At 38.0% G+C, this 25,860-nt stretch overlaps 1 protein-coding gene across 10 annotated transcripts in view; it reads left to right on the top strand.

The window, feature by feature from the left end:
• The window catches only part of GREB1L (GREB1 like retinoic acid receptor coactivator), a 138,347-nt gene that overhangs the window by 48,957 nt on the left and 63,530 nt on the right, over positions 1 to 25,860 (top strand). For 6 of the 10 annotated variants that reach the window (XM_032708570.1, XM_032708555.1, XM_032708537.1 and 3 more), the window contains exons 2-3: positions 9,782 to 9,884; positions 25,422 to 25,593. In XM_032708570.1, the coding sequence (XP_032564461.1) occupies positions 25,425 to 25,593 (169 nt within the window). In that variant the 5' untranslated portion in view covers positions 9,782 to 9,884; positions 25,422 to 25,424. The remainder of the gene's footprint in view (positions 1 to 9,781; positions 9,885 to 25,421; positions 25,594 to 25,860) is intronic. The other 4 variants (XM_032708562.1, XM_032708544.1, XM_032708586.1 and 1 more) reach the window with 2 other exon arrangements.

The following is a 25,860-nucleotide window of genomic DNA, read 5'->3' as shown; positions in this document are numbered from 1 at the left end:
TTCCTCCACTTCCCAAGTGTTCAGTCAACTGCGTAGAACTGGGTCCATGGCAATCCCAGCAAAGGGAAGACTTGTGCTTGCTCCTGTGTAAAAATAACTAGAAATCCTCAAAGAGAGAAAAGCATTTTGGGAAGGCCAGGCCCCACTGTATCTTTATGCACAAGCAACAGCCGTTAAGCAGGAAGCTCTGAAAGAGTTTCTGTTTTGCTGGAATATTGTGGTGTTGAGGGAACCCAGACAACAAAACTGGAAATAGCCTTGCTTGGAAAAGCCCTTTGTAACTGAAAAACAAGGTCTGCTTGGATTAAATATTTAAAGATTTTTTCAATATTCTGAACTGATCAGCTTCTTTATTTAGAGTGCTCTTACATTTTTGTTAGAAAGATACTGTGAAAAATCTCTAACCATAATCTAACTTTTCATGACTAACAACCATATTATTTTCTCTTTGCTGTATAAAGGCCAACTGCATTGAAGCGGATCATTGTATGTGATTACTAGCTGCATCCATCTCTGTATTCAGGCTGGTAAATTGTTATAAATACAAATATTTAAGAGTTTTTCTGAATGGTGACAGGCTGAATCTCCTCAGTACAAGGATTCGAGATGAGCCTGATGTTCAACAGTATCTTGTGCTTCCCCTCCATGTAGATTTACACAGTATGTCTGTGTGCACATTTTGGCCACAAGTCATATCTCTTTTTGAAATCTCCTTCCTTCTTGATTCTGTTCCTCACACCTTTCACTGCGTTTTCCTTCTGTGAATTTATGAAGGCATGTTTGTGCGTGAGTGCTGTTTTGGATAAGAAGTTATCTTTAAAAGAACAGTAATAGAGAGAAGCTTCTACTCTATTTTCTCTCCATCCACCTTTGTACCCCTGGACATGTATGCAGCAAAAATACTAGGAGCAGTATGGATACCATAGTGGTACTCCAGAGCATACTGCTTTGGAACCAGGGGAAAAACACATGTGCACAGAATCTACTCTATATCAGTGAACTTCTGGGCTCTGATGTGAGTGTATTGGTACAGATGTCCTCGGAGATGCCCACACTCTATAAATAAAGGTCTGCATTATGTCTTTACCCTTTCAGATGTGTTTAATGGCTTTGTATTTTAAAAAGTCACCAAGTAGAAGAAGGTGTTTGCAAAACTTTTTAGCAAGATTTTGGAATCAGTGTATACCATATATTTGTATTTGGACACAGCTGTAGGTTGTCCTTTTATGCTGTCCCCATCAGACTCTGTTGAGCTGTTTTTCTGGGTATATTTTCTCTGCACTTGTCACTGAGAAGAATCAGCTCTGGATGCATATGCTTCATATGTGAAATCCCATCCTTGCTGAAACTAGCAAGTTTAGTTGCTGTATGTGTGCAAAAACCAGGGAAGAAACGTTGTGTTGCACCAAGGCCTGTTTCCTCATGTGTCAGGTTTCTGTGCTGTGTGCTAGCAATAGGAGATGGAAGGAGCACAGCTAGCAAGCTGAAATGTTCCCCGTGTGCCTCAACATTCCTCAGAAATTTCTTCTAGCTCATGGATATTTCACAGCAGGACAATTAACTGTCCTGTGAAGAAAGGTTTTGCGTATATAGAATTCTTAATTGTCTAAGACAAAATTGTAGCAGATTTTCCAATTTTAGCCTGGAAAGTTTTGCCTTCTCTCTCTCTAGTGTCTGTATATTCTTATGGACTTTCGTGTCTGAGTTTTGCAGTTTGGTCCTCTTGATTATAGTATGCCTAGACTTGTTTCAGGAAAAAAATCCTGGTTTAAGCTTCTGATAAGGAATATAATATGATCCTTTCTTTTCCCATATTGAACATGAGACATGAATGGGAGGAGATGGGGACTGTGGGGAGCACACAAGCTTTTTGTGTAATTACATGAGAATTTTATAATATGTGTGTTCTCTGCGTGAGACTTTTAAATACAGATAAAACTAATGAATCTTCTTTTTGTCAAACCTAGCAACACGTGTTAAGTCATCTAACTGAAATCTGTGCAACAGATGTAAAAATCATTATCAGACCTTTAAAATGTCATAAAGATTCAAAGACAAAGAGGCCAGTTTGCCTCTTTAAATTATATTGCGTTCAGGGATGTGTTATTTCAGGAGCTTTTCCAAGACATTGCACTGTCACAGCTTCATTGCTTCAAATGTCACTTCAAGTAAGAGCAGTTTTTATAGCTACACAGTAAACTCAAGATGGTTTAATGGAAATGATTTCTTCATGTGTCAAAATGACCCCTTTGTTTCTCATTTTACTCTTTTGTTGCCTGCAGCTAATCTGGTTTTTGGGTTATCAGATCTAAGCATCTTACAATGCTGACTCTAGCAGCGGCATTCAGCTGGAATGCTGCCTTTTGTTTACTGGTTTCACCAGGCCTCCAGTGCTTTCTTTGGTCATCTGGTGGCTCCACTAATGTGATTTGCACTCCCAGGCTCTGCAGGTAGTCATGGGCTTTTAAAGGGAATTAGTGGAAAGCCTGCCACCCTGGTTGCTAATGAATCCACAGGGTATTTCTTGTTTGTGTTTTGTTTTTCCAGATTCTTCTGGATGTTTTTTTTGTTTTGTTTGTTTGGGTTGGTTGGGGTTTTTTTTGTGGATTTATGGAATTTTTCTCCTCTCTGCTTGGACTTCAGTTTCTGAAGTCAATTTACCTGGCTGTGGTGTGGTGATACTTATTTTACTTTAAATGGAAGTACCAAATCCTATTATCACAGTATCCATTTGGGGTTTTCTCAGGAATTGTAATTAAGTATGGAAAAAATAGAGGGCTACACAAATACTCAAAACTTATTTGTTGCAATAAATGATACACAAAGCTTGTTCTTGGTAATAGTGGATGTGGTAAAAAGAGACAAACCTCCACCTTCATGAAAATTCTTACTATTAAAATAGCAAATGTTGGCATACATAGGGAAGTTAGTGTTTTGCTGATGAGACTTTCATTGGAATAATGAATTTTTGCAAGCACATCAGGAATAGACACAAGTTTATAAATGCCCTCAGCACGGTCTTATAAATTTGAGCCAGTGAAGGACAGTCAAATAAATAGTCTATTACAGTTTTTGCGAAAAAACAAGTTATACCGGAGGAGGTTTTTGTTATGAAAAGTGTATATACAAAAGAGGATATATACTCAAAACATGTGCTCTCTTTCTGAAGCAGAGGAGAGTTTCAGACTCTGAGGAGTTAAGTTGAGTAACCTGTCAGATGCTGAGTAAGATGCCATTCCTTCTTACATCCACAACCTCTTACTGAAGTATCCTTGTGGATTTGAGTGGGGATTAATAGAGTGATTAGGGTTTGTTTTTTTTTTCAGATTAGTCCTGCAGTTTTGTTAGGGCCAGTATTTGACTTGCACAAAAACAAGCACAATGTCAATGTTTTTGAAGCTTCAAAGTAGTCTAATTAAGACTCAATCTACAGTGGCAGGATGTCCATATTTCTATGTTTTCATAAAAGATTTTTCATCCATTTCTGTTTTTTTAGAATGGAAGATACCAGATCTGTGACAAAAGCAACATCTGAGTAGGACTTTGGAAATAAATGTGCCCTTTCCATGCAAAAATAGTTAATATAATTCTTACTCTTATTTACCTTGAGAGCAAATCTATCTGTTTACCCAAGTCTGAAGAATTTAGACTGATAAGAGTTGTGTCACTGATATATTGTTTATAGGGTTGGGTCTTAAGAGTAGAAGAAAGCTTTAGAAAAATTGAATTACAAAGGTGTGTTTCAGTCTTCACTTTGTGCTGTTCTGGGATCTTGGTGCTGAGGATTTATCTGTGCTGTTTGGAGAAGGTGTATGTTTAATTTATATATGTGTGTTTATGTTTTTAACATATTAACTGAATATCAGAGCACTAAATTCTGTTCAAGAATGTCAAGTTCCTGAATTGGTGTTTTTACTTCAGAAAAAATAATTTTGAAATTCAGGTGCAGGGGTTTTAATAGTGGACATATAAAGCAAGAGTATATCGATTGAGTTTTACTAGGCTGACAGCAGGACTGAAGGTCCTTGTGACCCAGAAGTTTGTGACCCATGAAATCTCCATTTTCCTTCTATTGGTAATGTATCTTGATGTACAGAGGACTACAAAATGCATCCTGGGTGACCTAACACATTGATTATCTACAAACAGAAAATTATTTTGGGCTTATTGCTAAAAATGTCTTTGAAACTAGTAAATATAAGGGATAGGCTTAAATTAGATTGTTTAAACAAGTGTTTCCTCAGCACAAATTCACTAAGGCAAGAGCTGATACTTACAGATATGAATAAGATTTGCCATATTTTCCTTTAAAATGCTGATTTCAGATGCTCGGCCATTTTGCTGATTCAGCTTCATCAGCTTGCATGCCAGTCCACAAAAATCAAAATTTCGCTCTGTAAATGGTACTTGCATCAGATTGAAGATGAAGGGCAGTAAGGAATTGGGCAGAGTTATTTCTAAAAGCAGCAAATAGCCAAGGTTCCTGAAAAGAAGCCTGTAGCACACAGGCACACCAGCAGGCAGATTTTACAGCTCTGTCCAGAGCACAGAAGGAAGATAAATCATTGCCATCCCCCTCTCATTTTTGAAATGGTTCAACCCTGGGGTTTAGCTGAAGGACTTAAAGAGTTTTTGAAGTGCAAATAGACTGGTGAAGGGTAAACCTTTTCAGAGTTTCATTTAGATGGATTTTTTTTTTCTATGTGGATTTCTGGCACCAGCTGAGATCTGGAAAGCCACAGGATTTTTTTTGTTTTTGATCAATCAAGCAAGCAGAACTTGCCATGGGGGTGTACATTCTCTGCATACATATTGATCCTATTGTGTTTAAAAGTAGTTAATTTAATCGGGGCTTTTTGAAACCTTCCCTGGTAAAACTTGCATTAATGAAGCTGTCATTTCAAGGTCATGTTTCAGTGTCAATAACTTAATGGTAATGACAGAAGTTACCTGTAAGTTTAGTATCAATATTTCAGTTATTCCATGATAAAATTGCATTGAATGAGGACTGATTTCATATGCATGCATGTGAAAATGTTCAGCTTAACTGAAAAATGTTACTTTCATTAAATGAGAGATTTTCAAAGCATTCTGGAGCTCCTAAACACATTAACACCAACAGTTGTGTTACTATTCACTGCTGTTTGGATCAGTACCCTTGGCCTGCCCTATTCCATAGGGAGTTTGACTCCAATAACCTATTTTACACCTTGTCTCTTCTAGCAAAATGGTTGTAATGTCGGAGGTTTTATTTAGGGCTCTTTCTGGTAGTTTTGGCCTTTTACCTCACATTTTGTTTTATTTAAAAGCAGCAGCATGCAGAAGACGGATTGCATATTAACTATAAACACTTCTCTCTACTGTGATAAATATTTGGAGATCCAGCCATGTACATCCGTGGCTGGATGTACGATAAGAAGACTGTTTGAGTGCAGAGTACAGATTTTATAAGGCAGGATGCAGTTTACTACTTTTTCCGTCCATATCTGATGCCAAAATCTTCAAGTATTTTGAATGAAAGCATTATATATTTTCAAGAGTTTTTCCTGTGAGGATGTGAAGTGCAGACTTTATTTCCTTTTTTGATTTGTTTGGGCTGGAAGGAGTTTCAGGAAATTTTTCTGGGCATCATGACACTCAAAGTACAGTAGAGTTGGTGGCGAAAATTGGATTCAGATACCATGGCAGAATGTGCTTGTACATCTCCCAAACTCATTCTCATTGCTTTTCTTCTTGGTAGTTGCAGTGTGCCTTGGACTCTGACATTTGCCGAGTACTGGAATTCCAGAGTAATGTGTGACTGAGCAGGCTGGCATGTGAAAAGGAAAGCAGAGTCTTGCACACAACTCTTTCAATCATGTATCAATAATGGTCTTCTGTAGAGTTTCCTATTTGTGTTTTCCCCAATTGAATGGTATTTTATCAAAGATTTCAGTGTCAGATCACTCAGTGGCTCAGAGAGGAACTCTAAAGGTGGTGTGAGGTCCAGAGCTGGGATTCTCTTTAGGAAGGACCAAACTGGTTGTTAGTTTATTTTCCTTATATTGGATGTCCAAAATGGTACAGTGTGGCATACTATGTGAAAACAGCCTATATCTAAAAATGGTGTATTTTTACCTTACTTCTGTATTTGCTCTGGTGGTTTGATGTTGTCTGTGGTATGACAGCACAATAGAAAGAACCCACATCAGAATAGGGACCTAAAATCGTAACATATCACAGATTAATAAATATGGCTAAATACAATCAGTAAATAAGGCTTAAGAAGTCCATGTTGTGATTTTTCGCAGACTTTACACTGAACAGAAGATGTTTGGTTAACAGGCCCCCTGTCTTGGTCTTTGTTTTACAACTCTAGCTTTTATGTCACATGCTGTCAGTCTCATGTACTGTAATGATGGTTATTAACGATGGTTATTTCCTGTAGTGTTTGAAAACTGAACATGAGATGCTTTTTAAAGCTTTACTGAGAGACAAGGGAATTCTTTGCATCTCACTGCAAAGAAGGGATGTCACTTCTGTGGTGCCACTTTTGCGAGCATGTTACTGGGAGAAGTTAATATCACGTTTCCTTTGTTGAGTAAGAGTTTTCTAGCAACAGCCAGGACTCTTCTCACTTCAGCAAGTCCCATTCCACCAGCTGTATAGAGAATTTCTGGACATATTTCAAGTCAGCAATCTTAGTTCAATCCTACTAGGCATAGAGGGCAGATTTTCATTTAGAAACAGACATTGTTCTGTAGATGGATATGTGGGTGTTGGCTGGAAAATCCATCATTCAAATTTAAATTTTTTCTAATTGGTATATGCTCAAATGTCAAAACACTGAGGGGTTGTTACCTGCAGATTGCAGATTTATCAAGCAGATGTGACATTAAAGTAATCTTACTCTGGTTACGGTATGTATTTGTCAAGGGCACAGACTTGCATGATGATTCTGAATTCCTGTGGAATTTAACTGAGCAACAGCTGGTCTGTAGGATGCGCAGATTTTAACAAGGTAACGTCTGTGTTTTGTCGAAGGACTTGTGTGACCTTCCACTGAAACTGTTCCAAAGGGCCTTCTTCCTCCATTCAAGTCTGTAGGATCCCAAAATAATTTTTGTGTGAAATTTCTCCATTCTCTCTGAGCCTCTTGATTTTATCATGGGTAAATTCTACAAAATTCTTCCATGGGCTATTAGGAAAAAAAAAAAAGGAAAATAAAAAGGCCACCAACATCACTGACTGCAGCTCAGGACAGAAAGGATACTATTTTTGGCCTTTAATTTTGTCAGATTCCTTTTCTCCACAGTCATTGGTTTTGTTTGGTTTGGTTTGGTGTTTTTCTTGGTTTGGTTTGGTTTGGGTTTTTTTCCACTTGGGAGACGTTTATGGTGCTGTGTCTGGCAGGATAACGGTGTCTTAGGGTTGAAGTTGTATTTCTTCCCGAGTTCTTAGAGGTGATGTTATCTTTTGTTCGCTCAACAGTATGGTCCTTCCTGAGAGCAAACTGTCACTTTAGGCACTGTAAGATGGATGAGTCTCAAGTGAACTGCTAGTTGAAGCAAATGGTGAAAATAAGAAAAGACAAGGGGGTTGGGGGTCTTCAGAGGGGACAGACAACAAGGAAGCACTGTTAGAAATCAAATGTAAGCCAGACGGTAGTGGGAAGAACGAGCCAAGATGTTAGCAGATCATATGTTAGCAGATCCTGCAGGTCTTGCAAATGAAGATTGGTGGCTGACAAATTCTGAAGAGAACTTCTGCATCTTGACAAAAATGCAGTTGGTTTGTTTCCTACTTCATTTGTAAATAAGAAAGGATCAGAAGGAGATGATCTGAACATCAGATGAAGAAATTTGTGTTTTTTTGTTTCATTGTATTGTAAGGTTAGGACAAAATAATCAGGAAAAGGATTAGTGATATTTTGTGTATCTTAAGTATTAGGTGACAGTCTGACAGTTTTGAATGGGCATGTAACAGAATAAAACCAAAGCAGTATATCAACAGTTTAGCTTTTGGAAAAAAAGTAAACTTAAAATTTATAGCTGATGGTGTTTCAGAAGCTACTTAATGTTTTTAAAGATTCACTGCATCTCTGATGTAGCTGAACTAACCAAGTGAGACTTTTTAACAGAATGAAAGTAGTGTAAAAAGCCCACATGTAAACCCTGAGAAAACTCCCTCGAATCCACTGACAAGCAGGTCCTTACCCCCCACCCCCAAGCTGAGCAAAGGTCTGTGTTTGCAAAAGCAGCCGGCAAAGGACAAAAGGCACTTACAGCCCAGTGTGTGTCAAGGTTTGGGAAGGGTCCAGGAGGATCTTGGCTTGAAAAATTATTTTGTCACACTGTTGGCATTGGTCCATAAGGGGAAGCACTGGTTGAAAGGCGAAGAAATTAAGATGATTAGAAGCTTTAAAGCTTCACAAATGGTAGAGTATCTCTCTTCTCAATGGATGTAAATAATAGATGAAAGACTGAGAGTGACAACAAAGGATCAGGGCCTTTAAGAGAATGTGTGCAGCCTGAATAGAGGTCTGTGGCCTAGGGCCAAAGGTCTTAGCTTTGAGTGTAATTAGAAGAAAATACAAAAATGTCATTACTAGCAGGTGAAATGTTCAGCACGTGTCTGAAAAATACCAATTTCAGAGCCAGGAGCTGTTGGAATTGGATTACTGACATTCTGCAATCGTTGGAGTCTCTGCAGAGCCCTACAGTTCGGTCGGGAGCTGCGTGTGTTAACCTTGTTGGCCATCTGTGATGGGTTCACTGTTAGCGGGGGTGCACAGGGCGGGGCAGCATCGGTGGTCCCTGGCAATAGAGTTGTTTAGAGTCTTGCTTCAGAACACCACAGTCCTACCTGAAACCTTGCCTGAGCCAGAGGTTATAGCTGCTCTCCTAAATAGACTGATTTTTGAAAATGAGACGAGGGGGAGGAAGCTTAAAGGCCTTTAATTTTAAAACCTGGAGTTTGAATTCTAGGTGTACAGCTGCTTTCTGGTTTTGACAGTGGGCCTGTGGCAGCAGTAAACCCTTAAAATCCCATTTGTGAGCAACAGAGAAATTTCCTTTAAATCTTTTGTCAAAATATGGTCTGTTTCTACTGAGAAATCAAATGAGTTTGTCTGCCTAGGAAAGTTTTGTCGAAGTCCAGCCAATGATAACTTAATTAAACCTTTTTTTGATGTTAATTACTATTCTGTACAGCCCTAGGTAATTTAGGCATTACTCTCCTGCCTGCTATACCATTTTTGCCATTCCTTGGGGTATTTCTGGTGTATTTTCTTTTAAAAACTGCAATTTCTATTAGCTATGTTTTCACTTCAATACTTTTATGGAAAGTCACATAGAAGAGCAAACAACCAAATCAGATTTAATTTTGAACACTAATCTCCAAGGTAGATAACTCCTCACCCATTTAGTTTGTTTCTTTTTAAATGAATAGTAAAATAATGACTTCTACTTTATAGTCTTTTTCTAAATGTTTCTGCAACAGTTAATTTTCTCATATTAATGTGCTAAATTCCTAATCTGTCGTAGTGACTGCAGTGCCAAAAATGTGTAAATTCTGTGATAAGCTTGTACTTCTGGTAGAATATAGAGAAGCAACCAAGCATTTTTCAACCAAATATTCCTATAAAGAAAAAAGTGCTTTTTGAAGTGGTTGGCCCTCCTTTCCCTATCCCAGTTCGGTTTTCACTCTAAACCAGGTTTCCACAGGCAGGTTTTGTTGGCTTGTTATAAACTATATGCTGGCATGAGTAATTCTAATTTTTTTCTCCCTTTTTATTTTTCAGGTGTTCTGGAGTTTTAAACGACTTTGCAGCAAGGCTTCACAAACTCTTAGCTGCATCCTTTAATCATGACTGCATTTCAAATAGGTTAAAAGGAATCTGAGAGGTACCGAGCTTGCACTTCCTAATAGGCAATATGTTGTGTGTTTGTTTTCAGCATCTGTGCTTTCATTTGCATTAACTGCATTTTAGGAACAATGTGGACTGTAAATAATGAATTTATTTTTGCTTAAAGCATATAAAAGATCCAAGTTCTTAAAAAAAAATCTTGAAATCCAGTTCATATAATTGAACAGCTTTCTCCGGAGAGGGCTGATTTGTGCTTCCATTTTTTCTTAAATGTTCACAATGAGGTCAATTTCATTATTTAATGACAGTTCTTTTGAAGCTGTAACAATTTTCTTCTGCTGTTTTACTTAGAGGCTCTGCAAATACCTAAGCCACTAGCTAAATATATGCTTTATGCTCTTGGAGGGTGAATGTTTGTTTGTTTATTTGTCCTCTCAAAGGGTTTAAAACAAACGGGAAGAAGAATGCAGATCTTTGTAATGATTGGGATAGATTTGCGCTTCCAACTGAGATTCTCACACGTCTTTTTTTTCCTGACTTCTACAAGGGGGGAGGCTTGTCTCAGTACACAATATTGGGCTCACATAGTTTCTTGTTGCATTTAAATAGCCAGCGAACCCAGAAGGCTGAAGATCTATTCCTGCTTTATGACCTGTTGTATCCCTGGGGCAAGGGCAGCCCTGAGCGGAGCAAGCGGGTCATGGCCACAGCCCGGGTTCTGAGTGGCGCTCGTGGGTTCCCAAAACCTGCCTGCCTGGCAACATCTGGAATATGGTATAAGTCTGGAAGAGGGGGGAACCTCTAGGATCTTGCTTCGCCAGGTGCTAGGAGGAAGCAACATTAGCCTTTTTGATAGGGGGGAGGCAGATTCTGTGGCCCTGAAGTTAGGCTAAACAATTGCAGAGGTCAAAGGACAGCTGAGTGCGGTCAATGAGACACCCTGGGGTGTATTTTGTTACTTAGTAAAAGGAGCAGCATCCTAAAACCCTAAAGGATTCTCTTGAAAATCTGTGTTGTGAAAAGGTTTTATGAGTCTGATGGCAAAAAGTGCTGATTTAGCTAAGGAATGCTTGCTTTTGTCTAAATGAAAGGCTAATCCTCACCAAATGTTGGCAGCTATTATAGTGCAGTCAATGCGGGTCTGAAAGGACAGTTAGAGTAGAAGTGTACTTTGGGAATCTCAAATGTTTATCGTTTTAATGGCTCTGAAAAGATTTCTGAGCTTTTACCTTTTATCCTAAAATTTATACCATGAGCAAAATATTTGAAAAAGTTAAATCTTCATTTATGATTTAAAAAGCTGCTCCTTAGGGAGCTGCACCTGCCCAGTTATTCTATATTCCCCGATAAATTTGCTTTTGATTTTCAGAGTACTGCCTGGCTCAAACTGTAACTTTTAATCTGCTGATACTTAGTAATTGTTTAAAAAAAAAGTGTGGGTTTTTTCCCGTCTTAAGTAATTTTTGCTGTTCTTGTTTCAGTGCTTACAAAAAAAAACCCAAAACCAACCAACCAACCAAAAAAAACCAAACCAAAAAAACCCAGAAAAGAATAGGTTTGGGGTAATTAATTCCTATAATTTGTTTAGCATTATCTTTCTTTAAAAGGGCAGCTTATTAACACTTAACATTTGTCATAGAAACAGATAAGAAATCAATGTCAGAGCCAAGACCTTGTAAATAACCCGCAAGGAAATGTAATAATGGCTGTCTTCACCGCAGAGTTGGTGGGGGAAGGACTGGGCATGTGGCAGAAAAGGTTCAGTGCTTTTTGTTTTCCTTTGAAAGGGGGGGTTGCTGCAAGGCACAGCCCGGGGCCTCCGAGTCTTTGGCCTTACTGTCTTACGAAAACACTCATTGTTGTATTAGGAAGAAAAAGGTGCTTGGGAGCCAGCAGTGGTGCCGTTTTTATAGCGACTAACCCGGTGTTTCATCATGATCTTTAAAAGGACTCTATAATAAGAGTGAAAAAGGAAAAAATTGTATAATTTTCAAGGGGTGGAGGAAAAGGAGCAAAAAAGTTGACAAGTAGGTTTGGTTTATTTTTGAAAGAAACCCACTTGCAAAATATAGCTCCTTGTTGAGCTTAATTTTTAAACTCTTCAGAAGTACTCTAACAGATGCTTAGCATTGATTTACATCAAGGTTAAGGCACCTTTAAACAAATAAAGTTGGGAATGGATAAACCTACTAAAACACAAATCGTCTATTAAACAAAGAAGATGTTTGTATAGCATTCAGGTTACTACAAAACTGACACATGTCTTGAAATTCTCCTGATAACCCCTTCTAAACTCATCAGGAAATGATAGCATGTGTGTTTGAGGGGTACACAAGGGAGCAGCCAGATAGGATAGAGATGGAAGGTCAGGCCATAACTTTGACTTTCTAGGCTTCAGCTTCATGCTTGTGCAATAAGGCAATAACAAATGAAGAAAGGACTAAGGTGATATACTTATCAATGAGGTTGGACTGGCATTTGCTATAGAAATTCAATGAGATGTCTCTTTGAGCCTATTTTTAGCTTTATCCCTGTAGATAATGACTGTCATATTTTACATATATATCAATATAAAATTAGGGGCCGTATAAAATAAACTGTCCAATAAAACTGCTTAGATAAGTACATATTGTGCTATAATGCTTAATTTTATTTGCAACTCCAGAATTTAACTACTCAAAGTATGTAAAATTAATTTAGATGGGTTTTTAAGATTTTTTTACTCATTTACCAGAAAAAAAATGTTCTGTACCTATAAAGTGTTTATTTATCTGGTGTTTGGTTGTTTTTTTTTCTTTCAAGTGGATTGTAGCCCACAGTGACACCTTTATGCATAAAATTTATAACCTGCTGTGGCAACAGTCACAGAGAAATATTTTGAGCCCTAGTTTCTTGAGAATCAGGATTTACTGGAAGTTTTATATGCATACTGTCAAGAATGCATAGAACTTGTGAATTTTTTGCGTTGCTTCCAGCTTTGGGAATCAGGATTGCCTCTGCTAGCATGTTTATGTTGCAGGTAAATTAAGCTCAGCCTGTAAACAACATTAATACTTTTGGGAGAAAAGAAAGTAGAGAAGCACATATAATGTCTACAAGAAGTCAAGTATTTTATGATCATAACCCCCATGTGACCAAAACCCCCATACACAATTGTTCTTGGTGGCTGATGAGTTGCATCACAGCAGAAGATAAGCATTAGAAATAGAAAATTACTTTCTTCTCCTACTAAGTGTTAATAGTATGTAATTTTGAATTTTTGCATTTCTAGTGGAGTAAAGATAAAGGTGGGGCTCTTTTTTTGACATAAATGGCATTATAAAAATGTCTTTTGTGGACATTTATCCTACAAATACGTTTTGAGATTCCTAAGTGTCTAGAAAAGGTAGTTTGAGTGTCAAAACTCTTCTTTTTAGATATATCCTTGAATATGATGTTCCAGTTCTGTTCTGTTGATTGCCTGTTTCTTGCAAATTTCATCTTAACTAAAATCTGGGATGTTGCAGAAGGCCCAGTAATGATGTGCATCTGTGATCTCAAACGTGGTTGCCTCTGGTAATTTCAGAGATTCTGGGCAGAGCTTTGTTTATTTTATAGAGGAATTTGTGGTATTCTGGGGAGGGGAGAAAGTAGAGTCAGCTTTGACACATGACAAACACATGTTGTGGAGAAGAAAGAACTCTACGAAGCACTCCACACTTGGAAGTTCATTTCCACTAAAATTATGTATGAGAAGCTCATTGGTTTTTCAAATAGAAATTCTATGAGCAATTTAGATACTGTTTCTCAGCAGCAGAGAAGTTGCAAAAAATGTCCGAATTGTATTAAATTGACATTACTTGTAGGTTTAAGCTGATAGTTATGGTTTTGACCAGTGCAGAGTTTGTACACTGCTTTGCTTTTTGCGCAGAAATGGCCATGAAAGCAGCTGGCTTCGCTGTGTTGGTTTTTTTTCTTGTCACTGCATCATGGGCTACAAGCGACTGCAGAAGAACAGTGTTAGGTATGCCTCTCTATCTAGAGACTACGTGGAAACTTCAGATAAGAAAATACTTGTTTGTTCCTTTCTAAAACATATTTAGAGTTCAAAAGAGCAGAAACATGATCATTTTGACTTATTTGAAAATGGTGGTTTTGGAAGAGCTGCGCAGGAATGTGCTCTGAGTAGACTTGACAGACATTTTGACACAACCCTCTGCAAAAGAAGAGGGTCTCGTTTCCACCTTTGCTGGTTCCTTTTTAGGGATGATGGTTTCCGAGCCTTGGAAACTAAAGGAGATTTATCTTTCAAACTTTCCTTGTTTTCAGACAGGGCTCTAGGGAGGAAAACAGTAATTTTTCAGAGAATGTGAGGAACAAACAACTTACCCAACCTTCTATCCAAGTGCATTAGTGAAGGCTAGTTTGATTACTTAAGACTGACTTTATTTCACCTTGATTTAATTTTATTTTTCAATCTAGAAATACGTGTTAGGGATTTGTTTAATAATCTTCCTGCAGAGGGAGAGGAACAAAAGTGGATGGTGCTTTTGGCAGGACTATGCACTCTACAGATGAAGGAAATGACATGTGAGAGGCATTTGGATGCAGGGTGTTATCTTTTATACAGAATCATGGATGCACTCTGGCTGCAGAGACCATTTTTTTTCTTTTTTTTTTTAATTGGTAGCCCTGAAATTACTTTCAGGTTGCATATTTGAAGAACTGCCATGGTACATCTCCAAATCTGCCAGCTTCGGAGTGGGGAAAAAAATTACTTGTAGCAAAATAAAAGGTTGAAGTTAACAAAGTTTTACTCCAGTGTTTCATTTTTACCCTATTATAGCTGTCAAAAACAAGAACATGCACCAGATAAGATGAATTCTGTGGAAAAAGAAAATACTAAGTGGATATTCCTGAAGAATTGGGTCATCTTTGTTTGGAAAGTTTTAAGAGCTAATATAATCTGTATTGCCATTATGCCTATTATTTCAAAAAGATTTATTTTTATTAGCATCAGTTAGTACATGCTTTTAGAGTTGAGAGTTTTCAGAACAAGTAACATCTCTGCAAAATTAATAGCAATTCATTTATATTGCTTGCAGTAAAAATTTCTTTGCCTCTCTTATTTAGTAGCTCTTCCACTTGAGAAAACTTTAAAGAGAAGAACATGGGGAAAACACCTTTATTGCAGACATAAATACCTAGGATGATCTTTCTTAAGAATTTTCTTGTTAATGCTCTACTTTACAGTCTGATGTTGAGATGTGTCAGAATGGATTACATTTTAGCTTCTATTTTCTGTATCTTAGTAGTGAATTTTTTGCTGCTTTCCTATCAAATAGCGTTATCTTGGTTAAAAAACTTTAAAAATGTCAAGCATAAATTCCTGTATAAATGGTAGCTTGTGCCTACAATAAATAAATAGCATAAGCTATGATGTTTAAATCTTAAGTTTGCATCCTAGTGGCCCAGGGATTTACAGTAATTTAGATACATGGTTTGCTAAGCCATAATGCACACTCCTAATCCACAGTCCTATTGAAGACAACACCAGGCAGGTGAATATGTACTTACAGTACTGAGTGATGAAGGAACTACAGGAGAAACAGTTAGAGAGAATTTGCAGGGAAAAAAATGAACACAAAGAAGTTGAGCAGACTCAGTGGTTAGAAATTACTTTAATATCATTAGCTTCATATGATGGTCTTTGTTAGTCCAGTCGTGTCGAAGATTTGGTCAGAAAATTCATTGAGAAAGCATTCAAAGTGTGCTTGGGATTGTAGGTGAAGTGCTCCTCTTCTACGTGCCCAGACCACATACGCTTAATAGGTCATTATCCCTTTCTTTTTCATGAGCAATGCCAATTGAGATGCCATTATTAATGCTCCTTTTTATGGCATTATATGGCTCTTTTGAAACACTGGTAACTTCCCCTGTCACTTTCTCAAGATAAAAGAAACCCCTCTGGAAACAAACAAACAAAAAAATCAAAAAAATAATTCATAACAGCAATCAGGGATAATTACCAGCATTAAAATGGTTGACAAATATGGACTTGTGTTTCATATTTAGAAAGATATGCTAAGACTATTCACTGAGCTTCCCAGTCATAGAAATTATTTTTTTTAAATGGTGTAATATTAAACAGTGTTCCATTGAAAGAAACTTTAAATCTCCATTGAAAACAGAGCTTTAAATCAACTGATGCATCTGAGATGATATAGTTTACTTTATAGATTATTGTAAACTACATAAATACACAGATTTTGTCTCTAATACTTCCGAATAATTTTTTTTAATTGGTGATATAATTGTTAGTCAATAGCTTGCAGTAAGATCTGCATATTAACAGAGTATGTGTTGTCAGTGAATGACTGTACACTTATGTATGAAAAGTATATAAAAATAGTAAAGTTTCAATAAAAATATGTTGGATTTGGGAACAGTTACCAATTTTGAATACATTATTTGGGAAACAACTTTGGGCTTATGTTATAACGTTAATTGCTTATATACTACATTAATTTTATCTTTTGTGTTATGAAGAGTGATAGCTGAATGAATTCATGGAATCACAGAATGGATTGGGTTGGAAGAGATCTTAAAGATCACGTAGTTCTAGCCATCTTGCCTCGGGCAGGGACACCTTACACTAGAGCAGGTTGCTCAGAGCCCCATCCAGCCTGGCCTTGAACATTTTCAGGAATGGGGCATCCACAGCTTCTTTGAGCAACCTGTTTCAGTGCCTCACCATCTTCATAGCGAAGAATTTTTTCCTAATGTCTAGCCTAACTCAATCCTCTTTCAGTTTAAAGCCACTCCTTGTTTTATCACTTCATACACTTGTGAAAGTCCCTCTCCAGCTTTCTTCTAGGCCCCTTTAGGGTGCTGGGGGTCTGCCTTGAGCCTTCTCCAGAATGAACAGCTTCAACTCTCTCAGTCTTTTCTCACAGTAGAAGTACTTCAGGCCTCTGATCTTCTCCATAGCCCTCCTCTGGACTTGATCCACAAGGTCCATATCTTTCCTGTGTTGGGGGCTCCAGAACTGGACACAGTTCTCCAGGTGGGGTCTCACAAGGGTGAAGGAGAAGGGCAGAATCACCTCCTTCGACCTGCAGACTGTGCTTCTTTTGATGCAGCCCAGGATACAGTTGGCTTTCTGGGCTGCGAGTGCACATGACTGGGTCATGCTGAGCTTCTTGTCCACCAAAATTTCCAGATGCTTCTCCTTGTAGGCACTCTCAATCCATTCTTCACCCAGCCTGTGTTTATGCCTGGGTTTGTCCCAATCCATGCGCAGGAACTTACACTTGGCCTTGTTGAATGTCATGAGGTTTGCATGGAATCACCTCTCAAGCCTGTTGAGGTCCCTTTGGATGACATCCCTTTCCACCATGGTAACCACATTGTAGGGTTACCTTCTACCAATGTAGAAGGTCACCAAATTTCAGGCACAATTTGCCCTAAGTGAAGCCATGTTGATTGTCACCGGTCACTTCCTTATTTTCCATGTGCCTGTTTCCAGGAGGATCTGTTCTCTGATCTTGCTGGGCGCAGAGGTGATTCAAATGCATAACTACCTGTCTGTGCTAACATGCTAAGTTGTTAGAAGAACAACTAAGTGCAAAATCAAAATTACACAATAAAAATATGCCTTGACCCTACAGCTAGGACTAAGTACCATTACTGATTTGGTTGTATTGCACTGACCTTAATAATGTGGTGAATAGTCATATTGATTTAGGGCAGAGAACATAAGTGGAGAAAGCTATGTGTGAGCATGCATGTTTTAAGGAAGCAGGCTGAGATTTTCAACAGTGCTCCTTAGTGATTTTCTTGTGCAGTCAGAATAGGCTAGATTCACGTAATTAACTCCTGAAAGCTTTTATATCATGAAGGATATAGACCTATACATGTAAGGTTTGTACTTCACTATATAATCTTCTCATTCTTAGTTATATACTAATGAACATTTCTTTTTGTGTTACTGGCAATTCAATTTTTATTAAGGCTTCTACTCTTTCATAGCCTTTATGGTCAGACAGTTACTTCCTGTCATTGTCTACAACCCTGTATCTTTGACATTTCGATGATAACAGTAGTGGATGCAATGGGAGAAAACTAAAAAAAATATATATTTTTCAATACTATAAATACAAAATATGGTTTATTTATGGTTTCTAATTAAGTTCCTTTTTCCATAGTAGGAAGGCAGAGGAGGAATAATTAGGTAAATGTTATATTCACAAAAGCTCAGGATTGAGGGGAGGGTTGTGTAAACAGATGCGGGTGAGTGAATGAGAGTGTAAAAGAGACAGTATTAATGTATGGGTGCGTGTTACTGGTGACAGAACATATAGTGCCTTTTTACACACAAATGCTCATTTGCATAAGTCAGCCTTTGCCCATGAAAATGAGCTATGCATTTAAAATAGTCATCAGAAGACATTCCTTTTTTCAAGTACCACACCAAATAGTATCAGCTACAATTTTGCTCCGTTAATGTTCCAGTCTCTTTATAGTATTTTTTTCATGTAGTTCACCATATCCAGGCAGGCATATATTACTTTAAATACTTCTAGCATAGCATCATTTATTCACAGAAACTAGTTCTCCATAATTTTTATGTATTGTGTAGTCAATGTAGCTGAGTTTGCATACATGAAATAGTGAAGTCACGTGTTTTCTTTCATCTGCTTGTTGCATCTGTTCTCTGAGGAAATGGCATCAAATGAAGTTTGGCACACACTTAATCTTAAATCATCTCAGACCTCGCTAGAGGAATGTGTTGAGCATCCCCAGTGCACAGACTACACTGTTCCATAAGTGTTCAACATACTTGGAATCCTTTTTTCTGAGTGAGAGTCATAACCTGGAAAAAAGTAAAGCAAGGTCTTTACAGTTCTTTTCACGAAGTCTCATGTGCAGCAATCTTGTCAAATGACTTGGAGCTCCATTTTGGGGATAAGAAGAGCTGACTTTTAGGTTTTAGATTTATGTAGTTTAACTATACAGACTTAACTCTAAAATAGTGTTTTAAAACTTCAGGCTTCGAAAAAGATCACAGCTAAAGATTCTGGGAGGGTATTATCAGAACACTTGAAAGATGAAGGAATATGCACTGTGTTAGGCAATAAACACAAGCGCTGACCTTGTAACTTAAAAATATTGAGCTGCCATTTTGTAAAACTTGATCTTAACTTGCTTAACTTCTGTACCATTGCACCTCTCAATATATTTTTTGATTCTATGATTCTATGATTTTGTGATCATTGCTGGTTTATTCTGCAAAGCTAAAAACTTCTAAATTACTGATTTTTTAAAAATGTAATCCAGACTTAATTTTTGTAGTATTTGGGGGTGATTCAAAATTGATAGCTACATTAATATAAGTTCAACTTAGTAACACCACCCTGTATTCAGGTGTTAATTTTACCTCTATTATGTTTATTGTTTTGTGAGCTGTGCCTGAGGACTGTGGGAATAGTCTTGGTGGGGAAGGGATGGAGCAATAAGAGCATAGCAACCTCCATGTTAACACCACTTTTGATTTGCTTTCTGTTTCATATTGTGGGTAAACAGCTGCCTTGTTCCACCATCCTGCATGTAGCTATGTTTTGTATGCATTTGTCTCTCTCTGTCCAAGAAAATTGTCCAAATTCCAGATAATCTGATGTAATACTTCAAGTACAGATACTATTGAACAGTAAGAGGAAGAATCTCGTCAGGAAAAAATAGGTGTTCTTGATCTTTCCCATTCCTCTGACGTAGCAGTGGCAACATCAGACTGAAAGAGGAGATTCTAAATTGTATTGGATGCTAATAATATTTTCTTCAAAATAAAATGAAAAATAAAAATGAAAGGAAACTGCACTGTAAATAGAGTCAGTGCAAACTACTAATTCATTTTTCTTGAAAGATGTTCTGAACGAGTTATTTGTCACTTGCAACATAAGATTGTAAGCTCTTTTAAATTTGAGTGTAAATATCCCTAACCAAGACAAAAGCGGGATCAGAATCTCAGGATCTTGAAAGAACTGGGTGGGGGGAGGAAGGGATCTTACAAAGGTTGTGAGATAATGGACCTGTTAAGGAGACTACTCCATCTTGCAGTCTTGTATTGACTCACACATAGGTCTTCCCCACTGAATGTTACAGTTAATGCTGTACATGGACTTCTGACTTTGAAGTCTATACTTGCAATTGCGTATACATTTGTTTTTGTCGTTATTAATTGACATCCTTTCTGCTACATGCATGTTCATGATACATCCCAGTGATACTCTAATGGGAAAAATAATACTACCAGAAACTGAATGAGAACGATGTAAAAAAAAAAAAATGCTAGTTGTACCTGAAGGAACCAGTTTCCAAACAATTCTACAGTGCAAAGAGATGCCTGGTCTCTCTTTGCCTGAGATAACCCTTTCAGATACAGGAGCTATGCTGGGCCCAGCAGTGCCTTTGTGAAGGAACTTGCTTTCTTTTCCTTTGAAGAGAAACTTTCCTGTGGGGTTAGGCCAGATCAGAAGCCAGATTATGTGTTTTGGAGGACACAATTACATTATTAGGTTAAACACAAAGTAAGGACTTGATAGAGCTGACTTAATGGAGGGTGTTTGCATCAGATTCATCATTCACTATCAGGTAATTGTGAAATTGCTTTAAGCCATAACAACAACACTCACCCCCTCCCTCATCCTCCAGTTCAGTTCCTCTCCTTTAAAGTCTCTGGGGTCATGACCCACCTGGAGGCCAAATATGTGGTATCTGGTGTACTGAATGATCTGCTTATATTTTTACTAGCAGAGCCTTCAACTCAGTGTGCAGTTCTGGCTCCGAAGAGTTACTGAGTAACAATCTGCTTTTCAGGGTTTACTTTTTTTTGTTTTTGTATGTATGTAAATGACCATAGTCACCTATTTTCTTAATTAGAAGTGGGTAGTGTTTACTGTACCAGTCTGCTGGACCTAGGCCCTGGTTCTTCTTGAGTATCCTGTGTCATGTTTCTGCGTACATCTCTTGAAACCTGGATGACTACAGGGAACAAGATTATTTGCTTGAATTGCCAGGGTTTTCTTGTACGTTCAGCTTCTGGGTTTGAACAAATGATCAGAATTTCCCTGGGTCCTTCACTGCACAGTTAAGTGATGCAGTATTAAAATCAATCCTCTTTGAAATTTTGCTTTTGTTACTTCTATTTCTGTCTACTTTGATGGAAGCTCACAGTAATCGTAGTTTTGCTTTCCAGAGTGAATGCCCATATTAGTTTTTTTTATTAAAAGCTATAACATGGATACTTTTTTACTTGTGGTCAGTAAATGATTGCCTTGTTCATGTATCTTTGTAAGGAGACAGACTGAAATGTGAGGGCTGCCTTCCAACTCTGTTGTAAGGCAGCTCTCACTCTAGCAAATCTCCTCTAGTTCAGTGATGGGCCACTGCAAAGAAGACTTGAAGTGGGATTGGGAAATTATCTTTGAAGAAGCATAGCAGTAGTGCAGATGTGTTGGGTGGTAATCAGGAGGCCTTAGTATCTGAATCATTGCAGAGTATTCTGAGTTGTGATAGAGCCTGGAGGTGCAGGTGATCTAAATTTTAGGAAATTCTCCTATTGTTATTTTATGTTCTACTGTAGATTTAATTCTGAAATTACTCTGTTTTAATAGTGTCTTCTAATCTCCATAGTAAGTTTTAAGGAAATTAAATAAAAAATGTCTGTATAGAGTGGCAAATTCGGTGAGGTAGAGGGGAAGCCTGAGAGTGGCCGTTACCAACTTGAACTTCCTTCCTTGTTATGGTGATGGGGAAGGAGAAGGTATAGCAGCTAAATACGTACGTACTTTGAGTATACTAAGATTCTGTGGAGTTCAATCCAAAACAGACCTCAAAAGGTTGCCGAGAGAAGTAGGCAACTTAAGAATTACACTGGTATCTTTCCAGTTGTACAGGTGAAAAAAGGAGAGGGTTGGAATATGGTATTACAGATGTACAGATTGCTCGTTGCTGGGAATCTAACCAGCTCTGTTCTGAGCTAGCTGCAATTAGTGCACATGTAGATATAGAAAAAATTATTTACCCTCATATCAAACCTCCTGCCCATTAGAAATCTCTCAGTGCATGAAGGCAGGCTCCAGCATAGTTTGGTGCAGTATTGTTGGGTATAGGACAGTGGACATGAGGGTGAGCACTGATGTGTCAGTGCTGATAGCATAAAAACAGGCGTGTGAGATCGGGGAGGAGCTGCTGAGTCAAGTCCAGCTCTGTTTTCTCTCAGACACTGCATCAGATTGTCTCAACTGCATTCAACCATGGAATGTCTCACATCCTCCCAAGCTCACTGATGCACCAGATGTGAAGAATTTTAAGAAAAACTTTCCTTAATTTTACTCTAGAAAGCAGCAGGGGTTGGTTTATTTGTTTCATTTTTACTAAACGACCTCATATAGGAATGTTGGATAGACAAATTATTTGGATAACTTTTAACAATGAGCATTAATTTAGTTATGTTAAATAATTGGGTTTGGTCACATTTAAATGTAGATATGGCAGATACATGTCTTAATAATAGAAATGGATTTTTCCTCTCTCTTCAAATTCCCCCAATTTATTTTTCCTCCAGACTCTTTGCTGCCTCCTCAAGCCCCCTCAAGTACATTTGAACATGTTTAAAACATATTCTGCTCTGCTATCTCCCCTGCTGCTGCTGAGGTGTGCTCACTGGGAGCTGCCTCCCGTTTGCACAGGGAGGAGGAAACTGAGGAGACTGAAGCACTTCCTAGTTGCACCAGGCGTTTAGGGATAGAATCAAAAGCAGAAACACTAAAGTGTTACTACCTTGAATTGGTGCTCCTGGCTTTTGGGGAGACTGGGTCAACATGGCACTACCTGAACCAGGCAGTAACTCAACCTGAACCAGGCAGTAGCTCATCGTTGGAGGGTCCTGCCACCTCCTCTCCCCCGCAGAAGGAGAACCCCCTACTCTCCCCCCCGCTCCCCACCTCCCCTGAACTCCAAATGAGGCCAGCTGCCCTAATGGCCTCAGGCGGTGTTAGGAAATCAGCTGGCCCATGCTGTTCTCCAGGGCTCCCAGCTTCCTCTGCCACACAGCGGGACCCGGGACCACTCTGCCCTCTGCTACCTCTGCCTGCCCCATCTTGCATAAGAATATCCCCGACAAGACTTCCTCCTGCTCTGCTTCCATGCTGCAGGCACAAGTGCTCACACAAGTTGTGGTTCTTGAGCTTTTCTTTACTTGATATTTCCACCTACAATCTTGTTTTCTCATGGCAAGCTAGAAACATCCTGCAGTGATATTAACCACCTTTCTCAGGCAAATCTGCGACAATCCCCATCCACAGGCAAATCTCCTTGTATAGATTCCAGGGAGGCAAATTAAATAGTCTTGCCTCACCAGCCTTTGTGCTGTGTGCATCCTATGTTTTATTAATAGTTTCCTGTCAAAATGAAAATTGTTGTCATGGATTGTATACAACACGTAGCTTGTAGAAAACACAGATGGATGAACAGACTTCAGGCAGATGATATGCTGTGGAAATTCTGATTCTTAAAGATTGATTAATTTTTATTATGGTATTTTAACTAAAGTCTTTTCATTTGAGTACATTCCCAAAATCTTAACTTAAGCACATCACAACTGACATAAATGGCACAGAAATGAGATTTTATGGCATGAAATTTATTGATGTAATAATTTGTCATGATTTCACTGACATTTACAGAAGTATCACTGATTTCCGTAAAATCAGGATTTCAGTCACTTAGCTGATTTTTATCAATTCTTTATTCAAAGGCATCTGACAGGCTTTAGTGTACTGCAGCCCTAATGATGCTTCAGCATAACCTTTCCCTACCTCACTTTGTAGTTGTGCATTTGTACACAGTCCCTACCATTTCCAAATTTAGTGAAAATTTATGGAAGAGAAAAGGGAATCTACTTTTCTTAAGTACTTTATTGCTGAAATGGCAGAATATGTCATGTAAAGAAATTGTGTTTATCTTGTATTGTCTCTGGTTGGGTTAGGTAATTGCAGTTGCCGTAAAATTTATTAAAAACCAGTCTAAATGAGAGATAGGGAATTATTTTCCTGAAGCTGCATGAAGTATCTGACTGAACAGGGAACTGAGCCTCTCTTCCAGGTTAGAGGTGAGGAATTAGATTTGTTTTGTGTCTATGTATCCAGTAGAATAGCAATATTTAGCTCTTAAATATTTGTCTATACCAGCAGACCTGAAATGCTTCTGGAAGTGGCTGTCATAATTATTGCCCTTTTCCAGGTGGCCCTGAGGACCTTGAGCAACTGAGTGATAAAGCAGAAGTGGAGCTGTAGTTATTCAAAATGCCAGCTTATCTTCTTGGCCAAGGTCTCTTCCTGGTCAGGGCTAGGTGACATCTAGTGAAGGGAAGTACAAAGATAATGTTATAAGGCTTTGTACTTTTCTATCTATTGATTTAGCCGGGAAAAACTTTGTTGAAATAAATTTCTCAGATAGTACAGTTTTGTATTCAGAATATTGAAAAATGTTAGATTACTGTTCTTTGGAACAAATGTCATATGGTATAATGATCTAGTAAACTGGAAAATTTCAGGTTTCAATGATTCTCTCTTAGCTCATTTTAAAACCTTCCATGGCCATCCTGTTACTAAATGTTTACATTTATGCGTCTGCATCCTAGTGCTGGGTGCAAAAATACAGCACTCAGTGGGCTGTGTAATGTCATCCAAGGAGAAGAAATGATCTGTTTGTGCTTGAATATTTAATGAAGTTCATAAATTCATCATTGATATAAACTTAAATATCTGCTTTAATGATTAATATTTCTGAGATTGCTATCACTATACTAGTGTAAAGCATAATTCAAAATAAAGACATTTCACTGTATTTGTTGCATATGGTTTAGAAGTTATTTATTTCTCTTTTTTTACTTACATCCTTTGTTGTAAGAGTATGATTAGATCCTTTGATGGATCAGACTACATGTAAATCATAGTGTTATACTGAAGACAAGAGGTGAAGACTCTGAAAGGACAGAGACTGACCTTCCACGTAATTTCAGTTAATATTAACAAGATCAAAAATTCAAGTTATTGGATGTCTCTGTGTATTGCTTCTCTAGAGATGATGGCATACTGACAAGTAAAATCATGTAAACGCACTGTTTGACAACAAGTGATGAAGCCCAACTTGATTTTTTAAATTTTCTTTTTTGTGTGTGTTATTGTGCCCCTCTGTATCCTGCTCCGAATACCCTAAAAAAACCCCTGACAATAATGGTTTTATCTACCCTCCATTAATTTTTATACCAGGCGGGTTCCTGAGGCTGTTGAGAGGCCGTGTATGAAAAGACACTGAGCAGCGTGTTGGAAATGTGCTAAAAGCTTGTTGGAACAGAAGGAGAGATTGAGAGAGAAATATGGATATGTAATACTAGTTAGAGGTGTTGTTTTCATAGCATATTTTCTTGCAAACTGTATATCACTGACATGATGGAAGATAGTAAGACCTCATTCTTCATTTGTGAATTGTGTATACACTTTCCCCTTATCAGCTGTTTCCTCTGTGTTTTTAGATCATGGGGAATTCATATGCAGGGCAACTAAAATCTGCCCGTTTTGAAGAAGCTCTTCATAACTCCATAGAAGCTTCTCTGCGATGTAGCAGCGTTGTCCCCCGACCAATCTTCTCACAGCTCTACCTGGATCCTGACCAGCCTCCTTTCTTGCCGGAAGGTAACCATGAAAGTATGGCACATTTCAGTTGTTTTTCTCTGTGTGAAAAGGGTGGGATGCGTTTTGGTTTGGTTGGTTTTTTGTTGCTTTTTGCTTTTTGTTTTTTTTTTTTTAAAAAAAAAAAAAAAAAAAGAAGCCAAAACTGCACAAAAGTTCAATTTGTGACACAAAATCTGAATCTGGGGCATCATTAAGGAGAAAAAACAGCATGCTGGTTATTTTAAAAGGAGATAAATGCAAGTACTGTTGAAAAGTTTAATTTTTGTTTTCTTAGCTTTT

Source organism: Chiroxiphia lanceolata, chromosome 1 (assembly GCF_009829145.1).
Source record: "Chiroxiphia lanceolata isolate bChiLan1 chromosome 1, bChiLan1.pri, whole genome shotgun sequence".
Lineage (NCBI taxonomy): Eukaryota > Metazoa > Chordata > Aves > Passeriformes > Pipridae > Chiroxiphia > Chiroxiphia lanceolata.
Note: the sequence above shows the minus strand (reverse complement) of the source record. Positions and strands in the feature narration are given on the sequence as shown.